The 23,400-nt window shown below is 39.2% G+C and overlaps 1 protein-coding gene and 1 non-coding gene across 6 annotated transcripts in view; both read right to left on the reverse strand.

Annotated features, from left to right (window-relative positions):
• ano8a (anoctamin 8a) overlaps positions 1-20,121 on the reverse strand; it is a 30,888-nt gene extending 10,767 nt beyond the window's left edge. For 3 of the 5 annotated variants that reach the window (XM_015060852.1, XM_015060853.1, XM_015060851.1), the window contains exons 1-7: positions 7,108-7,267; positions 4,079-4,211; positions 3,851-3,989; positions 3,610-3,706; positions 2,575-2,691; positions 2,307-2,434; positions 51-212 (exon numbers count right to left, since the gene is read on the reverse strand). In XM_015060852.1, coding sequence (XP_014916338.1) covers positions 51-212; positions 2,307-2,434; positions 2,575-2,691; positions 3,610-3,706; positions 3,851-3,989; positions 4,079-4,211; positions 7,108-7,252 — 921 coding nt within the window. In that variant the 5' untranslated portion in view covers positions 7,253-7,267. Of the gene's footprint in view, positions 1-50; positions 213-2,306; positions 2,435-2,574; positions 2,692-3,609; positions 3,707-3,800; positions 3,990-4,078; positions 4,212-7,107; positions 7,268-7,688; positions 7,842-8,589; positions 8,752-10,845; positions 10,974-11,113; positions 11,231-12,148; positions 12,246-12,389; positions 12,529-12,617; positions 12,751-15,662; positions 15,774-19,758 lie in introns of those variants that run through there. The other 2 variants (XM_015060855.1, XM_015060854.1) reach the window with 2 other exon arrangements.
• On the reverse strand, positions 8,228-8,300 carry trnak-cuu (transfer RNA lysine (anticodon CUU)). Its single transcript has one exon. It is a non-coding gene; the product is annotated as a tRNA-Lys (tRNA).
• Positions 20,122-23,400: the final 3,279 nt, after the last annotated feature.

Raw genomic sequence — 23,400 nt, forward strand, 5'->3', positions numbered from 1 at the left:
CAGGGTCATTATTACAGGAAGCCTGTGCTTATATTGTGAAGAGTTCTCACCCTGAACTGGGGCCTGGGCTCCTCCAAGGACTCGGCGGGGGTGTCCAGGGTGCCCCACCTGTAGGCCAGCTCCGCTTCTCGCCGCTTCCAGCGCTCCAGAAATAAAGTTGCCCAGACGACATTAAAGAGAGCAAAAACCACACAGCAGATATCCTGGCTGGTCTGTGTGGGGACAAAAGGTTGAGTCAGTCACTTTACGCCACTTTAATTGTAAAGCTGTGAGGAGGATCCATCAGTTTTCTTTAGCATGACAGTGAGATTAATACCTGGTAGCAGTCATAAATAAAGTAAAATCAAATTATTGATTTTTAGTAGTTTCCACCCGAAGATGTTTCCCTTTCAATGTGTACTTTTTGAAACTTTTCTCTGTGAAAATATAAAATCTGAGAATGACTCTACAGCACACAGGAGAAAACACTAAAGACATGGATTTCTGTTCATAAACTGAAAATGTGTTGCCTTTTTTAATAAGTATATGTATTACAGTAATGCTGGCTAAAATGTTCTTTGCATGTCAAGTCTTTGGTCATGCAAACATAAAGTACAGAGTGGAGGTCATCAGACTTCTAGTTAAAAAAGGAAATGACGTTGCTATTATTCACTTGTCTACTCTCTTTGCACATATCATAAAGCGGTGATTGTGAGGATAAACGCTGAGACCCAGGTTATGGTGATGATGATGAATTTAATGATGAATGTTGCTCTAAACCAGGGGTCACCAACTCCAGTCCTCAAGGGCTACCATCCTGCAACTTTTAGATTCACCTCTGCTCCAAAATGTCTGAATTCCCTCACCAGCATTCACTCCTCTCTGCAATAAGCTGGAAACGAGCAGTTTATTTGATCCAGGTGTGTTTGAGCAGAGACGCATCTAAAAGTTACAGGATGGTAGCCCTCGAGGACTGGAGTTGGTGACCCCTGTTCTAAACAGTCCAATCAGGCAGCACGGCAGGAACAATAGCACACAGCTAATAACCGGCAGCAATTGACAATTGGTGACTGAATGCAGGAGCTAAGACTAACCAGGACTTCATACAGTACGACTGGAGAGCTAGGCGGAAGACGTACAACAAACGACAAGGACCCAACAAAGGACAAAGACAACAGGGGGGACTAAATACACTGGGAGGGAAATCAAGGAATGAGACACACCTGGGATCAATCAACAGGGAAGACGCAGAAACAACAGAGACTCAGGACAGGAACTGAACACAGAAAAACCTTAATATAAATGCACAAAAACACGGATCATGACAGCACAGATGTAAGGTGGCTGTTTTGCAACCCTGAAAAAACACCTAGAACCGCTGGTTCCTTATCTTTGCAGATGTTCCTCATTTCCTGCAGGAAATGAACTTATGAACTTAATTTTTCTACCTACTATAAATGCTGCAATGTACATGTTTCACTTCACCCATCAATATGTCTCCAAACTATGCTCTGGAAGTATAAGGTCAAAGGGGATCATAAGAGGGACATACGGTGGAATAAACAACAAGAGTATAACTATTAAGCAAAAACAATATTATCAATAAATGCAAAATGATTCTTAATATGATGAATAGTACGAGTAAAATAAATATATGGGCACATAGGAATAAAAGTTGAATGTAAGATAAGTAAAAAAAATAATAATGCAGTGATTATTATTATTTTCTCAACACATATTGAGCAATAAGATCAAATTAACTACAGATAACATATGAACTTCTTTTAACAGAACTTCACTTAACTAAAATGGTGAACTATTTATTTATTTTCAATATGATAGCAGTATAAAGAAACAGACATGAACAAGTATTGTAAAAGACATATTTTTTGTACCACAATAATCTTAACATGCCCGAAAAGGAATAGGAAGAAGTACAAAACTTATGAACTCCTACCCGATAAACTTACCATGTTTTGAGGTGGACCCTCATTATTAAATAAAAAAAAGAAAAATCTTGACATGGTTTAATTAATTTTCCATTTTATCTGTTTTTTTGGGGTATTTTTTGCCATGGACTTGTCAGACACACATATATGTACATGCATACATCCATACCCACACACACTCTGCGTTAGCCTCAGTTTACATATACAGATTTGTGCTAAGTCTCACCCATATTTCTACAGCTAGTGAAAATGACCTCATTTTTCTTTTCAAATTGTATTACATTTTGACTTTGTTTTAACTCCTCATTTAACTTGTTCCTAATTTTACATCATGAATTGAAATACCCTCAAAAGCTCTCTCTTTAAGGTTTGTGATACCTGATCATCTTCTGCTAGTATCCAGAGCAGAAAGCCGATGACGGCAGGGTAGAGCATGGAGTTGGTGTAGAAACCCAGCCAAGCAAAGTACATGCCGATCTTCACTCCAAAGTAGTCACAAATGTCATCTGGAAATGATTTATTAGACATAACTGAGGATATTCAGCTTGCTTTAAAAAACTCCAACCTTGAGTTAGCAGAAGTGGACCCGATTTCAAGGAATCTATTCAGTATGAGGCATTCCATGTCATCCTCCAGTATTTCTTACCGAGGGGCTGCCTTTCACACACAGCCTGGACCCACGAAGTCATCAGCTGGTTGAGTATTCTTTGTTCATGAAGAGGAAACATCTGATGGATCACTCCCCGAGCGATTAGCTCTGGAACTAAAAGTACAGAAAACGGCTGAAACCAGAGTTCCCAGTTCGATGCTTGTTCCCAGTTCCATCACGTAAACTCATAACCAAATCAATCAAAGTTTTTTGGGTTACAATGTGGCAAGATGTGAAAAGCTTTGGGGTATGTAAACTTTTAAGATACTAACAATGCTGTACTTTTTGTTGAACTTTTTTAGCTCCTTGTCCAAAAGTGCCACATAAATATGACAAGGAAAAAACATTGAATATATAAAATTTTTACCTGCTCAGCAATAAACTACACATGGGACATAATTTTTGACAGGAAAGTATCTATAAATCACTGATAAAAAAAAAGTTTTGTACTTATTAAAGTTGTAGAGTTGTCGTATAATGACTCAATTTTCAACAATAAGAAGATGATTTTGGATTTTCTTTGAAAACTACTTGATATTGCCAAGGTTTAGTAAATCAACTAAATGCAGATTTTGGTGAAATCATGTCTGCTATATAGTAAAAGTTGCTGGATATCAATATGAAATTAAGAAACAAAAAGAAAAAAACATGTATATTATAAGATGAATACTTTGTAATGTGCCTATGTTTTCCATTTTTAGAAAATTTCAGTTTGTAAAAAATTTACTTTTTTAACTGAAAAAAAAAGTTTTCATTTGGATCATCTGCCTGTCCTGGGCCCCCAATTATATATCAATCAAATGTTATTTGCATAGCACATTTCAGCAACAAGGCAGTTCAAAGAGCTTTACATCATAAAAACATATACCCTGCTTGCAGCCATGATCCACACAAAATTAGCTTAGCTGCTGCAAAAGTGGCCCCCAGGCCACACTTTGAACATTAACCCCTGCATTAAGGGATAAAACCAGAATAAAGGAATGAGAAGATGCAGAGCGGCCTGGAAAATGTAGATGATAAAAAGCATCTCACTTATTGGCTGCCCCTCCAAGAAGTGGATGTTGTGGAGCATCTCCCCCTGTTTGGCACGCAGGTTATCCAGCCAATACTTAATGATGCTCTGACGTTCCTAAGCACAACAGGCACACATGGTTTTATGGAATTTAATAAAATAACACCTACATTTGTACATCCATTTTTTTTTTTACGAAGACCTGAGTTACATTCTAACACTTCCAGGTGACACTGATAACGAGAATCCCAGACTTTTAACCTGCGAGGTGAAAAAGCAAAGCTTGCTTTCTATGTTCTCATAGATGTTGTCTTCCTCACAGGAGAAGCGGCGCATGCCACCACCAAACTGTGGCTTCACAGTCTTGTACATGCCCATCTGCTCGGCTCCTCGCAGCAGGCTGTTGGGGGGGATAAACAGCAAGATTTTATTTCCATCTGAAATAAGAGGCTATTTTTTCTTGTACCTGTGAAAGAAGTTGAATCTTACTTTTCAAATGTTATTGCGATGAAGAAGGCGTGGGTCTGGGTGTGTTTATGTTGCCGGACCTGGATGCTGACCTGTGGGATTCCAACACGAATTTGATTCAGGAGCCACAGCAGAGTGTGGTCATCTATTGTATCTGGGGAAATTAGAAATACATCCATTTGAAGTTCATCAGCATGTTTTCAACCATCTACTGTCCAAAAACAGAAGCTGTGGTAAAGTAGAAGTTTCTGTGTCTATTCTAGAGATGCTTGACTGGACCAGTTGTTGATCAGCTGATATAAAACTAAAAATCACATCCTTTGTGTGATCAGTTATTGCAGTGTATTGATAATCTGTAGATTATCTTTTGGATAAACCATTTAATAACTGGTTTGTATATGGTGCTAATAGGACTCTGTTTACTCAAGTTAAACAGAAAACTTGATTATTTCAATAATTAATTCATCACAATTATTCCAATTAATCATTTCAGCTCTAATTGTGTTTTTAACCCAGTTCTTCTTGCATGGAATCTCAGTGGTGGATCCACTTCCGCTAATCTGCTGAAGTGCTAACAGCAGAGCTAATTTTTCATTTATTGCCTGCAGCGTTTTTGCTAATTTGTAAAATGTTTAGGGCAGTTAGCTTCCCGTAAATGAGCTGTTCCAGATAAATATGAATAAGCTAATTTAATTTAATTTATGGTTTTGTAAACTGTTAGCTGAATAAAGTTTAAAGTCTCTGTTGAAGCTTTTATTAGCGACTGTTAAGCATTCTTCAAGTAGTGAGATGTTTATGCATGCTCTTATTGTGAGGGAAAAACTACTTATGCAGAAATGTATCCATCCATTTTCTTTACACCCTTGTCCCTAGTGGGGTCAGAAGGGTTGCTGGTGCCTATCTCCAGCTAACATTCTGGGTGAGAGGCAGGGTACACCCTGGAGAGGTTTCCAGTCTGTTGCAGGGCAACACAGAGACAGACAGGACAAACAACCATGCACACACATTCTAATTAGGATGACTAGGGACAATGTAGACAGACCAATTAACCTAACAGTCATGTTTTTGGACTGTGGGAGAAGATGGGGGATTGAACCCAGAACCTTCTTGCTGCAAGGCAACAGCTCTACCAACTGTGCCACTGTGCAGCCCTGCAGACATTTATTTAATCTTAAATTACATTTATTCTGTACCCAGAATGCATAGCTGTAGACAGATTAAATACTACTTGTGTCCTGCACGATTTCTGAACACATTTCCCTAATGTGGTCAACAAGGCAAGCTCAGCAACAGCGTTAGCAATACTCAAAAACCTCTTACTCTTATAATTATTTATGAGTGAAAGTTCTCTTCCAAAGAATAACTTCCTGAAGCATCACTGTACAGGTAGGTGTGCACTAACAAATCTGACCCTGCTCATGGTAATACACATACATGGACTGGACGATATGACCAGTCCATGTAAATGACTGGTCATATCGTCATTTACATGGACTGTAAATCCATGTAAATGGATTTACAGTTGTTGGATCCTGTTAGAATCCAACAACCCAGGATCCTAACAGGATGTGTTAGGATCCTGGGTTGTTGAGTTATGGTCGCAAACTTTGACACTAAATTCAGTTGCTCCTCCACCCTTTCTCTAACTTCACCATAAAGTGTGGCTGTGTATGGCTATGTGTGAAAAATCTTCCCAGCCAGGGATTTTGTATCTATGGTCGATGACTGACATAATTTTCCTGAAGCCCCTTATTTCCACCGAAATAAACATCATGCCTTTACCATGGGCTTCTCTTTTGACACGGCTGGGTCAAGGGTGATACTTCAGGGACATGTTGGCTTATACATTCATGCCAACATGCAAACTTCATCTTGCTTCATCTTTTGACTCTCAGAATATTCTATCAACAGGAAGTACTTCAGATGATGGAAACAGATTGATGTGTTCCTGCTGCTAATTGGCACGACTCTACGGCACATTGTACAGCACGATGAAACCTGAAGTTTATAGAGGTCTGAACTACGTCGACACCGCCAAATTAATCTTTCCTCTCATCAATATTCTGTCTGCTTTCTCTTTGCTTGTGGAAGCTGGGGGCATTCCATTTTTGGCTAAAACGTACCACATTGGAGCTTAGCATAGCCTAGACCAACCACCTAGCACAACCTTCTAGTGCTGGGCACGGGTCTGTCGTGTACATCATTACTCAAGTAGCCAATGTGTTGTGGCCAGTGGCATTTTCTGATACGAGCGACATGGGCAACCGCCCACAGTGCGCCATCTTGGGTGGGCAGCATGAGCCCAGGGCGCCAAACAGACCAGGACTGCCTCTGGTTGCAACTCTTTCTGTTCAGCTTGAATTGGTTGTGGAATAAATCAGACATACTGTGATTCCTTTTGATTTTTATGTGCATTTCCAACCATAACCTGATAGTTCTGTAAATCTGGGATCTTTCTGTAATTGATTTATTTTGATATAAATATTTTATTTTTGAGATAGTAGGCTGTTCAATTGATTCTGAAAGGTAATTTCTAATCAGTGCACACAGAGTAAGGTTGAGTAGAAGCTATTTTTAACAGCACTAATATGCTCACTCGTGATAGGTGGTACTGGGGGATAAAGGTCAGTCAAGCTGAGTTCCATAATTTCCTCATCTTTCATAGAAAAAAAATATATATATTTTACACGTCGTCCTTTTAGAAACGGTGTCTGAGACAAATGTGGCAATTGTGTATTCAGACAGAAATAATAAATGTTGACTTAAGCCGCTTATCTGCCCATAAGTAAACAGCGTGCTCTGTTTAAACAGCTCACATAAAACAGGATGTGCTCCTTCACGCTGCATGTGTATGGTGGCTTAATGAAATGCTTCAAGTTCACATTGCTGGCCCTTCCATTAAAAGGAGACAGCAGAAAAAACAGGTGCTGTTAATGGACAGCTTTTAATATCCTCCAAAGCACTTCACTATAAATCTCTGACTAGCTACCAGCGCCTTCTCTCCTCACTGCAGGACAAACATGGAGGACATGTCAGAGCAGAGCGTTTACCTGGAAAAGTCATCAGGATGTCACAGTTTTGTGTGGGAACCATCTTTAACCAGGACTTGCGAGAGTTGATGTAATGTCTGGCCAGCAGAAGTCGTTTCCCAAACAGTTTATCTAAGAAAAAGAAAGAAAAGGATGAGTCTGACATGGAAGGATAAAGCACATAAAAACTGTGTGTGTGCTGATGAAAGACAACATGTACCAGACAGATGGTGGTATTTATCATTGTGACAATCATGACCACAGATGACTGGCTGTTTGTTAGTAACACTCTGCCACTCATCACTAGCTGCATTTCCATTGACCAATCTGACATTTCACGTGTTTCATTGAGGACGTGTTTTTTGCTTAAAAGTCTTTTCAGCTAGGATGAGAGGTTTATTGGTTGATGTTGCAAAACTGCAATGGAAACACTTTTTTCNTGTGTCATAAAACTAGCACTAGACACTCTATATAGAATATGCATATTTTACCTGTTTGAAAATTGAATACTTTAATATTGGATTCTTTATGTTTGGCTGTGGAGCTGTGTCATTACTAGCTGTTTTTGTTTAGCATGGTAGACAGTGCTGTCCAACAGAGACCTGCAGTTGAAGACAGAGGAGCATGGCGAGGAAGACGAAGCAGAGGCAGAGCAGGCAGACAGGCAGGCTGACCAGCCATCTGAACATGGCTCTCTTCCAGGCGGGGTAGTAGAACTCCTCACAGCCTGTTATGGGACTGCACCGCCTCACACCCTGTAGGCACGCATTAGAAATCAGATTGTTGAGAAAGACTGGGGGTCCTCTGGACATGATGAAGCAAAGAAGGACTTTCCAAATAACATTATGAACAACCCTGACCAAGAGATTGTCTTAGAAAAACAGTGTCTTTGGTCAGAGGCTTTTTCGAATTTGCTGTAATACAGACTGCTACAGGAGCTCTTTTCTGCCAACAGCCATCACTGTCTACACCACCATTTAATTTCCCTTTGGGATCAATAACATACTTTTAATTTAATTAATATGAGCTTCCCTCAAAAAATTAACTTCCATGAAAGTATGAAAAACAACCTAGGTCAGTGTAATGCTTGATAACATGATCTGTTTATGTGGGCAACACAATGAAACTTGACAAAAGCAAGCGCCCAACGTGGGGCTCGAACCCACGACCCTGAGATTAAGAGTCTCATGCTCTACCGACTGAGCTAGCCGGGCTCAGCTCCCATGTGACCTGTGTGCCTCTTTACCCATCACAACCCCTCCCACCACTGCTTCTTTTGTGGGGGTATGCAACCTAATAACACCCCCTCCCTCCCCACACACACACTAACCCCGCCCCTCCTGCTGCTCTCAGAGCACATGGACCCACCAACCCCATTTCCTGCTATTGTAGGCTAACCCTGTGTTGGGAGGAAGACTGTCAGAGGAAATATCACCAAGACATGAGAAACTTTCAGGGTCATTATTACAGGAAGCCTGTGCTTATATTGTGAAGAGTTCTCACCCTGAACTGGGGCCTGGGCTCCTCCAAGGACTCGGCGGGGGTGTCCAGGGTGCCCCACCTGTAGGCCAGCTCCGCTTCTCGCCGCTTCCAGCGCTCCAGAAATAAAGTTGCCCAGACGACATTAAAGAGAGCAAAAACCACACAGCAGATATCCTGGCTGGTCTGTGTGGGGACAAAAGGTTGAGTCAGTCACTTTACGCCACTTTAATTGTAAAGCTGTGAGGAGGATCCATCAGTTTTCTTTAGCATGACAGTGAGATTAATACCTGGTAGCAGTCATAAATAAAGTAAAATCAAATTATTGATTTTTAGTAGTTTCCACCCGAAGATGTTTCCCTTTCAATGTGTACTTTTTGAAACTTTTCTCTGTGAAAATATAAAATCTGAGAATGACTCTACAGCACACAGGAGAAAACACTAAAGACATGGATTTCTGTTCATAAACTGAAAATGTGTTGCCTTTTTTAATAAGTATATGTATTACAGTAATGCTGGCTAAAATGTTCTTTGCATGTCAAGTCTTTGGTCATGCAAACATAAAGTACAGAGTGGAGGTCATCAGACTTCTAGTTAAAAAAGGAAATGACGTTGCTATTATTCACTTGTCTACTCTCTTTGCACATATCATAAAGCGGTGATTGTGAGGATAAACGCTGAGACCCAGGTTATGGTGATGATGATGAATTTAATGATGAATGTTGCTCTAAACCAGGGGTCACCAACTCCAGTCCTCAAGGGCTACCATCCTGCAACTTTTAGATTCACCTCTGCTCCAAAATGTCTGAATTCCCTCACCAGCATTCATTCCTCTCTGCAATAGGCTGGAAACGAGCAGTTTATTTGATCCAGGTGTGTTTGAGCAGAGACGCATCTAAAAGTTACAGGATGGTAGCCCTCGAGGACTGGAGTTGGTGACCCCTGTTCTAAACAGTCCAATCAGGCAGCACGGCAGGAACAATAGCACACAGCTAATAACCGGCAGCAATTGACAATTGGTGACTGAATGCAGGAGCTAAGACTAACCAGGACTTCATACAGTACGACTGGAGAGCTAGGCGGAAGACGTACAACAAACGACAAGGACCCAACAAAGGACAAAGACAACAGGGGGGACTAAATACACTGGGAGGGAAATCAAGGAATGAGACACACCTGGGATCAATCAACAGGGAAGACGCAGAAACAACAGAGACTCAGGACAGGAACTGAACACAGAAAAACCTTAATATAAATGCACAAAAACACGGATCATGACAGCACAGATGTAAGGTGGCTGTTTTGCAACCCTGAAAAAACACCTAGAACCGCTGGTTCCTTATCTTTGCAGATGTTCCTCATTTCCTGCAGGAAATGAACTTATGAACTTAATTTTTCTACCTACTATAAATGCTGCAATGTACATGTTTCACTTCACCCATCAATATGTCTCCAAACTATGCTCTGGAAGTATAAGGTCAAAGGGGATCATAAGAGGGACATACGGTGGAATAAACAACAAGAGTATAACTATTAAGCAAAAACAATATTATCAATAAATGCAAAATGATTCTTAATATGATGAATAGTACGAGTAAAATAAATATATGGGCACATAGGAATAAAAGTTGAATGTAAGATAAGTAAAAAAAATAATAATGCAGTGATTATTATTATTTTCTCAACACATATTGAGCAATAAGATCAAATTAACTACAGATAACATATGAACTTCTTTTAACAGAACTTCACTTAACTAAAATGGTGAACTATTTATTTATTTTCAATATGATAGCAGTATAAAGAAACAGACATGAACAAGTATTGTAAAAGACATATTTTTTGTACCACAATAATCTTAACATGCCCGAAAAGGAATAGGAAGAAGTACAAAACTTATGAACTCCTACCCGATAAACTTACCATGTTTTGAGGTGGACCCTCATTATTAAATAAAAAAAAGAAAAATCTTGACATGGTTTAATTAATTTTCCATTTTATCTGTTTTTTTGGGGTATTTTTTGCCATGGACTTGTCAGACACACATATATGTACATGCATACATCCATACCCACACACACTCTGCGTTAGCCTCAGTTTACATATACAGATTTGTGCTAAGTCTCACCCATATTTCTACAGCTAGTGAAAATGACCTCATTTTTCTTTTCAAATTGTATTACATTTTGACTTTGTTTTAACTCCTCATTTAACTTGTTCCTAATTTTACATCATGAATTGAAATACCCTCAAAAGCTCTCTCTTTAAGGTTTGTGATACCTGATCATCTTCTGCTAGTATCCAGAGCAGAAAGCCGATGACGGCAGGGTAGAGCATGGAGTTGGTGTAGAAACCCAGCCAAGCAAAGTACATGCCGATCTTCACTCCAAAGTAGTCACAAATGTCATCTGGAAATGATTTATTAGACATAACTGAGGATATTCAGCTTGCTTTAAAAAACTCCAACCTTGAGTTAGCAGAAGTGGACCCGATTTCAAGGAATCTATTCAGTATGAGGCATTCCATGTCATCCTCCAGTATTTCTTACCGAGGGGCTGCCTTTCACACACAGCCTGGACCCACGAAGTCATCAGCTGGTTGAGTATTCTTTGTTCATGAAGAGGAAACATCTGATGGATCACTCCCCGAGCGATTAGCTCTGGAACTAAAAGTACAGAAAACGGCTGAAACCAGAGTTCCCAGTTCGATGCTTGTTCCCAGTTCCATCACGTAAACTCATAACCAAATCAATCAAAGTTTTTTGGGTTACAATGTGGCAAGATGTGAAAAGCTTTGGGGTATGTAAACTTTTAAGATACTAACAATGCTGTACTTTTTGTTGAACTTTTTTAGCTCCTTGTCCAAAAGTGCCACATAAATATGACAAGGAAAAAACATTGAATATATAAAATTTTTACCTGCTCAGCAATAAACTACACATGGGACATAATTTTTGACAGGAAAGTATCTATAAATCACTGATAAAAAAAAAGTTTTGTACTTATTAAAGTTGTAGAGTTGTCGTATAATGACTCAATTTTCAACAATAAGAAGATGATTTTGGATTTTCTTTGAAAACTACTTGATATTGCCAAGGTTTAGTAAATCAACTAAATGCAGATTTTGGTGAAATCATGTCTGCTATATAGTAAAAGTTGCTGGATATCAATATGAAATTAAGAAACAAAAAGAAAAAAACATGTATATTATAAGATGAATACTTTGTAATGTGCCTATGTTTTCCATTTTTAGAAAATTTCAGTTTGTAAAAAATTTACTTTTTTAACTGAAAAAAAAAGTTTTCATTTGGATCATCTGCCTGTCCTGGGCCCCCAATTATATATCAATCAAATGTTATTTGCATAGCACATTTCAGCAACAAGGCAGTTCAAAGAGCTTTACATCATAAAAACATATACCCTGCTTGCAGCCATGATCCACACAAAATTAGCTTAGCTGCTGCAAAAGTGGCCCCCAGGCCACACTTTGAACATTAACCCCTGCATTAAGGGATAAAACCAGAATAAAGGAATGAGAAGATGCAGAGCGGCCTGGAAAATGTAGATGATAAAAAGCATCTCACTTATTGGCTGCCCCTCCAAGAAGTGGATGTTGTGGAGCATCTCCCCCTGTTTGGCACGCAGGTTATCCAGCCAATACTTAATGATGCTCTGACGTTCCTAAGCACAACAGGCACACATGGTTTTATGGAATTTAATAAAATAACACCTACATTTGTACATCCATTTTTTTTTTTACGAAGACCTGAGTTACATTCTAACACTTCCAGGTGACACTGATAACGAGAATCCCAGACTTTTAACCTGCGAGGTGAAAAAGCAAAGCTTGCTTTCTATGTTCTCATAGATGTTGTCTTCCTCACAGGAGAAGCGGCGCATGCCACCACCAAACTGTGGCTTCACAGTCTTGTACATGCCCATCTGCTCGGCTCCTCGCAGCAGGCTGTTGGGGGGGATAAACAGCAAGATTTTATTTCCATCTGAAATAAGAGGCTATTTTTTCTTGTACCTGTGAAAGAAGTTGAATCTTACTTTTCAAATGTTATTGCGATGAAGAAGGCGTGGGTCTGGGTGTGTTTATGTTGCCGGACCTGGATGCTGACCTGTGGGATTCCAACACGAATTTGATTCAGGAGCCACAGCAGAGTGTGGTCATCTATTGTATCTGGGGAAATTAGAAATACATCCATTTGAAGTTCATCAGCATGTTTTCAACCATCTACTGTCCAAAAACAGAAGCTGTGGTAAAGTAGAAGTTTCTGTGTCTATTCTAGAGATGCTTGACTGGACCAGTTGTTGATCAGCTGATATAAAACTAAAAATCACATCCTTTGTGTGATCAGTTATTGCAGTGTATTGATAATCTGTAGATTATCTTTTGGATAAACCATTTAATAACTGGTTTGTATATGGTGCTAATAGGACTCTGTTTACTCAAGTTAAACAGAAAACTTGATTATTTCAATAATTAATTCATCACAATTATTCCAATTAATCATTTCAGCTCTAATTGTGTTTTTAACCCAGTTCTTCTTGCATGGAATCTCAGTGGTGGATCCACTTCCGCTAATCTGCTGAAGTGCTAACAGCAGAGCTAATTTTTCATTTATTGCCTGCAGCGTTTTTGCTAATTTGTAAAATGTTTAGGGCAGTTAGCTTCCCGTAAATGAGCTGTTCCAGATAAATATGAATAAGCTAATTTAATTTAATTTATGGTTTTGTAAACTGTTAGCTGAATAAAGTTTAAAGTCTCTGTTGAAGCTTTTATTAGCGACTGTTAAGCATTCTTCAAGTAGTGAGATGTTTATGCATGCTCTTATTGTGAGGGAAAAACTACTTATGCAGAAATGTATCCATCCATTTTCTTTACACCCTTGTCCCTAGTGGGGTCAGAAGGGTTGCTGGTGCCTATCTCCAGCTAACATTCTGGGTGAGAGGCAGGGTACACCCTGGAGAGGTTTCCAGTCTGTTGCAGGGCAACACAGAGACAGACAGGACAAACAACCATGCACACACATTCTAATTAGGATGACTAGGGACAATGTAGACAGACCAATTAACCTAACAGTCATGTTTTTGGACTGTGGGAGAAGATGGGGGATTGAACCCAGAACCTTCTTGCTGCAAGGCAACAGCTCTACCAACTGTGCCACTGTGCAGCCCTGCAGACATTTATTTAATCTTAAATTACATTTATTCTGTACCCAGAATGCATAGCTGTAGACAGATTAAATACTACTTGTGTCCTGCACGATTTCTGAACACATTTCCCTAATGTGGTCAACAAGGCAAGCTCAGCAACAGCGTTAGCAATACTCAAAAACCTCTTACTCTTATAATTATTTATGAGTGAAAGTTCTCTTCCAAAGAATAACTTCCTGAAGCATCACTGTACAGGTAGGTGTGCACTAACAAATCTGACCCTGCTCATGGTAATACACATACATGGACTGGACGATATGACCAGTCCATGTAAATGACTGGTCATATCGTCATTTACATGGACTGTAAATCCATGTAAACTGTAAATCCAACAACTGGATTTACAGTTGTTGGATCCTGTTAGAATCCAACAACCCAGGATCCTAACAGGATGTGTTAGGATCCTGGGTTGTTGAGTTATGGTCGCAAACTTTGACACTAAATTCAGTTGCTCCTCCACCCTTTCTCTAACTTCACCATAAAGTGTGGCTGTGTATGGCTATGTGTGAAAAATCTTCCCAGCCAGGGATTTTGTATCTATGGTCGATGACTGACATAATTTTCCTGAAGCCCCTTATTTCCACCGAAATAAACATCATGCCTTTACCATGGGCTTCTCTTTTGACACGGCTGGGTCAAGGGTGATACTTCAGGGACATGTTGGCTTATACATTCATGCCAACATGCAAACTTCATCTTGCTTCATCTTTTGACTCTCAGAATATTCTATCAACAGGAAGTACTTCAGATGATGGAAACAGATTGATGTGTTCCTGCTGCTAATTGGCACGACTCTACGGCACATTGTACAGCACGATGAAACCTGAAGTTTATAGAGGTCTGAACTACGTCGACACCGCCAAATTAATCTTTCCTCTCATCAATATTCTGTCTGCTTTCTCTTTGCTTGTGGAAGCTGGGGGCATTCCATTTTTGGCTAAAACGTACCACATTGGAGCTTAGCATAGCCTAGACCAACCACCTAGCACAACCTTCTAGTGCTGGGCACGGGTCTGTCGTGTACATCATTACTCAAGTAGCCAATGTGTTGTGGCCAGTGGCATTTTCTGATACGAGCGACATGGGCAACCGCCCACAGTGCGCCATCTTGGGTGGGCAGCATGAGCCCAGGGCGCCAAACAGACCAGGACTGCCTCTGGTTGCAACTCTTTCTGTTCAGCTTGAATTGGTTGTGGAATAAATCAGACATACTGTGATTCCTTTTGATTTTTATGTGCATTTCCAACCATAACCTGATAGTTCTGTAAATCTGGGATCTTTCTGTAATTGATTTATTTTGATATAAATATTTTATTTTTGAGATAGTAGGCTGTTCAATTGATTCTGAAAGGTAATTTCTAATCAGTGCACACAGAGTAAGGTTGAGTAGAAGCTATTTTTAACAGCACTAATATGCTCACTCGTGATAGGTGGTACTGGGGGATAAAGGTCAGTCAAGCTGAGTTCCATAATTTCCTCATCTTTCATAGAAAAAAAATATATATATTTTACACGTCGTCCTTTTAGAAACGGTGTCTGAGACAAATGTGGCAATTGTGTATTCAGACAGAAATAATAAATGTTGACTTAAGCCGCTTATCTGCCCATAAGTAAACAGCGTGCTCTGTTTAAACAGCTCACATAAAACAGGATGTGCTCCTTCACGCTGCATGTGTATGGTGGCTTAATGAAATGCTTCAAGTTCACATTGCTGGCCCTTCCATTAAAAGGAGACAGCAGAAAAAACAGGTGCTGTTAATGGACAGCTTTTAATATCCTCCAAAGCACTTCACTATAAATCTCTGACTAGCTACCAGCGCCTTCTCTCCTCACTGCAGGACAAACATGGAGGACATGTCAGAGCAGAGCGTTTACCTGGAAAAGTCATCAGGATGTCACAGTTTTGTGTGGGAACCATCTTTAACCAGGACTTGCGAGAGTTGATGTAATGTCTGGCCAGCAGAAGTCGTTTCCCAAACAGTTTATCTAAGAAAAAGAAAGAAAAGGATGAGTCTGACATGGAAGGATAAAGCACATAAAAACTGTGTGTGTGCTGATGAAAGACAACATGTACCAGACAGATGGTGGTATTTATCATTGTGACAATCATGACCACAGATGACTGGCTGTTTGTTAGTAACACTCTGCCACTCATCACTAGCTGCATTTCCATTGACCAATCTGACATTTCACGTGTTTCATTGAGGACGTGTTTTTTGCTTAAAAGTCTTTTCAGCTAGGATGAGAGGTTTATTGGTTGATGTTGCAAAACTGCAATGGAAACACTTTTTTCGCATCACACGAGTAACCAGATGTTACTACTGGCACAAACCATGAAGACGACGACAGGAAGTAGTTGGAGGACGACAGCACTGCATGCTTTTTAATGCCTTATCGCTTGAACAGACTTATTGACATGTCATTTTAGTTGCGTTTCATATTTAATGGAAACACCACAATTATGTGTTTTTTCTATATTAGCAGAATGCTGACAAAATTGTACACATATTTGTAATGGAAATGCAGCTACTGACGTTATTTCTTCTGAATATTTTATTTTTACTCCTTCCTTTTTTTCAATTTTCACTAAGACAAAATAGCAGAAATATCCCAGATAAGCATGATTCTGCTGCTGTGGTTGAATGACTGAGCAAATATTGTGTACCGACAACTAATTTGCAAACTGAGTGGCATGCAAACAGTCTCAAGCAAACTCTCTTTTCAAGTCTGACTCCAAAAAAAAAAAAACATCATTGGTGTTATTTTTAGTTTGCCTCACTGCTCATGTGGATTTTACTCTGACGTGGTGGTGGATGTTAGAAGACACAAAGTTTCAATACATAATTTGTAGCTTATCTGTCAGCTGAACCTTGCACAGGATTCCCAATACCAGTTAACTGTGGGTTGTTTGTCATGGATCATGTATTTGCAAACAGAACCGTGTGATATAGTTAATTAGTTTTGAAGTGTATCACAGAAATATATGTAAAAAAAAAGAAAAAAAAAAGCTGAAATCCCAAAATACGTGTGTGTGTGAACATGGTCAACAGCCATTCTTTCTGCCTGGTGGTTCTCAGTAGGTCACACTCTGCTTCCTGCTGAAGCAGTAGCTGCAGTGACTCCTAATTGTTCACTGAATTATAAGGTGACTCTCTCAGTGTTTGTGTGAGCTTGGATTTTTTATGATCAAACCCATCTCAGAAAGTTCTATCCATCCCAGCCTGAGCCGTCCGTGTGTAAGTCATGTCTAGATTCATTTAAAAAACAAATATTTTGGCTTTGTGAGATTTAAACTAAAAAGGTTAGGTAAACCTGCTTTTTAACATAAATAAATCAAGGAAGTCACAGTTCTGCATTGAAATTTGCTTCTCTAATATAAAACCTTGTTTAAATAGGCAATAAATATACAGCTTAATGAGAGAAGAATAGGGGCACCCAAAAATCAGCCCTGACTTCCTTTATTTTGGGAGACTGGTGATCGGCTGATAGTTGCATGTGAAGGCAATCTTATCCACCAATCTTTGATACCTCCATAAAGGTTTGAAAATCAATCAAAACCAATAGATCAAAACCAATAGCTACCCTTTCACCCCATTGCTATCTTATCAACTTTTTTTTGCAATATTTAGCAACTTTTCGGACAAAAAAATTGCTATCTGCCAACAGGTAAATCAGCAAGTCAGGTTTTTTAAATATTGGTGAACGGCCAGAAAATAGCAACCAGTGCACCCCTACAAAACAACTCTTTAGTTATCATTTAAAAACTTACAGCTATATGAAAAGGTCTAGGACCTGTGACAACAACTGTTTATGAAGTTCAAATCAAATAAGAATAATATTTGGGTTTAAGTGGCATCAGTGCTCATAAATGTTATGAAATATGAGCTGTTGTCTCCTGAAATATAGACACAGAACCGTCTTTGTTAGAATGGATCCATCAGAATCTTATGTCTTCTTATCTTATCATGGCACCAGTTCGTGTGTGGGATGTGTTAGGCAGTTAGTGAACATTTCATTCTCAAACTCTATGTGTTGGAAGCTGGAAAAATGGGCAGTAGTGTCCAGGTAGTGATTGTCAACCAGTGGAACAGGAAGAAAAAGGAAGGAATTGTAAGCTGCCATCCAAAAGACATCCTACTGCTGAAGAAGTTAGTGTTGCTTCTGCACAAGATGTATCAGAATAAACTGTGAATATGAGGCTTATTGTGTTGTAGTGTGAGGGCCTGCAGACCAGCTGACCCCTGGAAGAATCAACAATGGAGCTGTGAACCATGCAGCAATGGATGAAGGTGACCTGATCTGATGATTGATGTTTTTTTTTGCATCACCTGAATGGTTGGATGAGTGTGTCGCCGACCTGACACCAGGAAGCACAATGAGAAGGAGGAAAGCCAAGCCTATATAGTGTGATGCTTTGGTCAAACAGTGTGTTGCTTTGCTGTGAAACCTTGGGTCAATGTGGATGTTACTCTGACACCGACACATTGTCAGATACACTTGTTCTTGGAGGTGGTATTTCCTGATGGCTCTGGCCTGTTTCAACAGGATCATACTCCCTGGCACTAAGTGGTAATGCTTCAGGAATTGTTTGAAGATTGACTCCAAATTCCCCAGATCTTAGTCCAACAAAAACTTTTGGGGTGTGATGCATAAACAAGTTCAATTTATGAAGGCCCCATCTGACAATTCCCAGAACATAAAAGATGTGCCCCTAAGCACAGCTCCATCTGCATGGCTTCAGGGTTTTAGAGGAGTCCAGGTCGCAGCATGTCAGTGCTGGTTTGATGGAAAAAGGAAAAACAAAATGCTACTAAGCAAAATATTACCAACAATGCTGATAGTCTTATGTCTGATCAGTGTAAATGCTGTAAATTAGACTGTTGCCTTCTGATTTTGGTCAGTACTGATGTTTTTTTTAGATTTTGTTGGGTGAAGTAGCCTTAATTTAACAGCTGTGAGAGACAGGGAAGACATATGGCAAAGATCATCATGATGGGACTCAAACTTGTGACTAAGGCCAAAAAGGTTCATACATGTGTTTTGCCCCATACCAATATTTTTATGTCTGAAAAGTCGCTAAATATAGAAAGAAAATTATTAATTACAGAGGTAAAACCAGTAAGATCAGTTTCACATGTAAATATCGGCCAATCATCGATTTTCCAATAAAGAAAACTGAGGCTGGTTTATCAATGCACATGCACAGTTTCACATGTAAATATCGGCCAATCATCGATTTTCCAATAAAGAAAACTGAGGCTGGTTTATCAATGCACCTAGCCTGTATATTTGATCTAAACATGACTATTGATTGGATTAAATTGCAATGAAATTGATAAATCCAGAAAATAAAAGTCATATTTCATCCAAATATGACTGAATATAAAATTGACCTGTTTCTAACACACTTTAAAGTGATTGGTAAATTTGAGTGGTATAAATAGAACGAATTAAGTACAGTTGAATTATTAACATGAAATAAATTCTAAAAATGTAACACACTTTACTATCAATATGTATTATGTCGGCATTTGATTTTGAAAAGAAATGCACCAAACCAACAAAACCCTGAAACATAACAGCACACAAATCACTGTATAGGTTATAAAACCAGCAGCATTTTCAGTGACTCTAACTAATCAGATAACGACAGAGCAGGACTTCAGAATGCATCCTCATTGGACGGTTCTCCAGACAAAAAGAGCTGGAACATATTCTTCTTTTTTACCGTTTAACCAGTAATGCAGCAGCAGCATGACATGCCTCATGTTTCCTGAATGCACCTGTGGTTCCAGCAGGCCCGTCACAGGGAAACACGCAAAACCAAAAACCTTGGGCCAAGTCATCGCGGCGTCAGTGATGCTTCACAAAACCCGGGCACGCTGGCTTGTAAATCTTCATTTTCAATCACACGAAACACAAATACGTAGCTCCTGCTTGCTGTCAGCGGGGGAAAGGGTGGGGAACTCACCGAGCACCCCGGCGGTTTGCTGCTGCTGGTTGCTGGTCCTGTCCTGGTGCTCACTGGGCACCGTCCTCTCCGTCTTCTCCATCCTCTCCCCTGCCCCGTCTCTACCGTCGACGTCTGCGGCGCCGCTGCTGCCGTCTGTCGCAGAGTCGGCATCAGCGGTCGCCTGCGTATTGGTGCCCAAAAGCTCCATTGCGTGAAGGAAGACGGCCGTCAGAACCTGGAGGAGGCTGCTGTTAATACATGGCTGCTGGCAGTAGAAATGACAGCCTGGTGTGTGTAGCAGTCAGGGAGGAGAGGGAGGAGCACGAGGAACATAAATATGTCATGTAGCCGCACGTTCTGCGTACCAGTCGTGACTTCGTGACGACACAGACCGTGGACACAGCGCACGGGCTACAGGTTCATACAGAAAATGGGACATGTCTCTTCTAGGTAGGCGTAATTATTGCTCAAATCAATCTAGTCGGAATATGTCTGCATTATCCGTTTTTCAGTTAAAACACATATTCTGAATGCGTGTGATAAATCACCAAACCGTTAAATATAAAGCTGAAAACAAAAGTTTACATAAACCAAATAAAAATACGTTCTTTTCCCTCACTGTCTTAAGTTAAATCTTCTAAACTTCTCTTGTTTCAGGTCAGTTAGAGTTACCAAAATTATTTCTGTTTGTTAAATACCATAACAATGTTAAAAAGAATCTCAGATATTTATTTGCCAAAGTCTTTTAAATCAGAATTTTACATTTCCTCAGCATTTGGTAGCATTACCTTTGAAATGTATGACTTGTGTTGAGAAAATAAATTTAAAATAAGCTAGTTTTAAAACTTAACATGTCTTGATTCAAATGGCCTAATTGTGGTTTTGAAATTAGTCATGTATTCTGATTTTTTGACCTTTATGTTACCTGTAGTTACAGCAGATGGTTTGCTAGGATCGTTTGAACTGCCTTTTGTCTGTGTGGGAAAACAATACAGGAGAAGTTGTAGCTTTTCACACTCATCTGTGAAAAGCCGTAAACACGGCAGGGGTTTCTGGCTTGAGAGAGGGTCAGAGATAGCTCCTGGATTGGATGAGCAAACATACGCCTTGTTTGAATAAATTAAAGAAAAGAAGATAAAACTTTCTACACAGAAGTAACAAATCAGATTTGCTCTTGCAACTCTCCAAAGATGTCTTTGCACGTCTTTGCTTTTCTTTCTTTCCTTCTTTTCCAAGTCTGTCAGGTAAATGAATGTATGTCTCCGTTGTTCTGCAGTTTCTGGTGTAAGTTTATACATTGTCTTACATTGGATTAAACTCTGTAATTCTGTGACGTCAACACACATTGTTGTTTTCCTTGTGGCTACACGTGGCCCGCCGAGAGGACCTGGGATCTAGAGGAAGAGAGAGCCAGACTTTTTCCAAAGTTAACTATTTTAGAATTTCTTCCTTAACACTTGGGTCAAAGGTTTTGGGATTGCTTCCATAAGCTTCTCTCAATAGTTTGCTGGAATTCTGACCCACCCTTCTGCCTCCTTCCAAAGAATTCTGAGATGAAAGTCAGAATTCTTTATCTTCAGTGGCTCTAGTCGTCTTCTGTATCCACCAGACCAATCAGACCCTGATTCTGATGTTTTAAAACAGAGAGGAACCACGTTACAAAGAGCTACTCTCCTCAGAGACTTTCATCTTGGGAGAGATGATCACAATGTCACAGTGAACATGGATGTCAAAAACCTCTGCCAGAGATGTCTTTTCACTGTTTCATGAAATATACATTTCGTATAAACAATTATGTCCATAGTAAAACCACATGTCACTGTAAAATAAAGAGCTGCTTATCATTATCATTAAAGTATGAAAAACAGATAGAATTTCACAAGTTATTTGGTTGCCTTCCAATGATGAAGCACTGTGCACATACCAACATTTTTATGTTTTCAAAACCAGACATTTTGAGGTGACAAATTTGCATAATTTTTTTTAAAAGTAAAGTCCACTTATTGCGTTTTAAAGTGTGGGCTTTTGCTGTGTTGAGGCCTAAATTAAAGAATGACATCATGCTACACATTGAACAGGCCTCTTCATTGGCTGTTTTTAAAACTTCTCATAAGACCCACTTAATCACTTTGTCTTTTGCAACCTCTTAAAAGTTGATATCATGGTTGTTCCCAATTTATTTTAAATGTGTATTTTTATGCAGGAACTTCTTCACACAGGAATGCTGAACGAGAGGGCTTATGTTTCACCTGTAATCCCTCCATTAGTGCTGCTCACAACTGGACTCAGTGGTTCACATATTTATTGAGAAACATGAGGACCTTCTCAGACTGTATCTGTTTTTCAGAAGCAATTGGCTTCTGTTTTTCAGACTAGTTTGTGTAAACAGGGACAGAGCATTACACATATAAAACAAAGAAACATTTGCTTTGTCTGTAACACTTTATTTGAAGGGGTGTGCATAAGACTGACATGACACTGTCATAAACATGACATAACACCTGACATGAACATAAACAAGTCTTTATGAATGTTTATGACAGTTGTCATGAAGTGTCATTCGGTAAATAATGACACTTTTAATGCAAAGTTGCTCTAAAAGTTGCATTAAAAGTCCATTAAAAATGCCAACTTTGCATGATTTTGTAAATAATGACAATTTAATGCAAAGTTGGCATTTTTAATGGTTTTCAATGCAACTTTTAGAGCAACTTTGCATTAAAAGTGTCATTATTTACCGAATGACCCTTCATGACAACTGTCATAAACATTCATAAAGACTTCTTTATGTTTATGACAGTGTCATGTAACTCTTATGTACACCCCTTCAAATAAAGTGTTACCACTCTGTCCATTCCTCTAATCAACTGACAATTTCTAGACCCAGCTGCAGGTTGGACTTAAAAAAATTCTAGGACCTACATAAAACACCAATAAATCAGCGTCTAATCAATCAAGCAAAAGTAAACATTCACAAACATTAAAATTTAATTTGAATGTTTGTGATTGCTGATCAAAAGTCAAAAAGGTAAAAGCTAAGTTACAGACTGGAAGTATAAAGATGGGGATGTGAGGACAAAGTCTGGGTCGGACTTGTGCATGGAATGGTTGGCAGATGGTTGTACTATCAGAGATGAGAAAAAGTAACAGATAGTTGGTTTATGGATTACATGGAAGAATGAACTGCGAGGAGAGTGTGGCAGGCAAGAATATTGGGAATAGATAAAGATGGGAGCAGGACAGATTAAAAGCTGGTGTGGATCTTAAAGAGCCTCAAAAACCTACTGCATTTCTGATTGATTAAGAAATGGTCAGAGATTGTGTACACACAAAAAAACTTGTGTGCCATTTTCGACATAAACTTCAACATGGCTAAATAATCAACTAACCGTTGAAATGTTCAACCTTATGGCAGATCCATGGCCTCCATAGGTACATTTCTTGTTATTGGCTACTTGGTGACTCATTGAAGTTAAAACTTCTGCAAAATTGTTGATTGTGAACAGAAAGTGTTTTCATCCAATCTGTACACAATGGAATTCATTTCACTTTAGCAGACCTCAACAGAAATGTAAATGATAATGAAACAATGTTTTAGTTACACTGTAAGAATAAATAAATAAATAAATAAATAAATAAATAAATAAATAAATAAATAAA

This window comes from Poecilia latipinna, unplaced genomic scaffold (genome assembly GCF_001443285.1).
Source record: "Poecilia latipinna isolate Pla-1442-1.1 unplaced genomic scaffold, P_latipinna-1.0 Scaffold1750, whole genome shotgun sequence".
Lineage (NCBI taxonomy): Eukaryota > Metazoa > Chordata > Actinopteri > Cyprinodontiformes > Poeciliidae > Poecilia > Poecilia latipinna.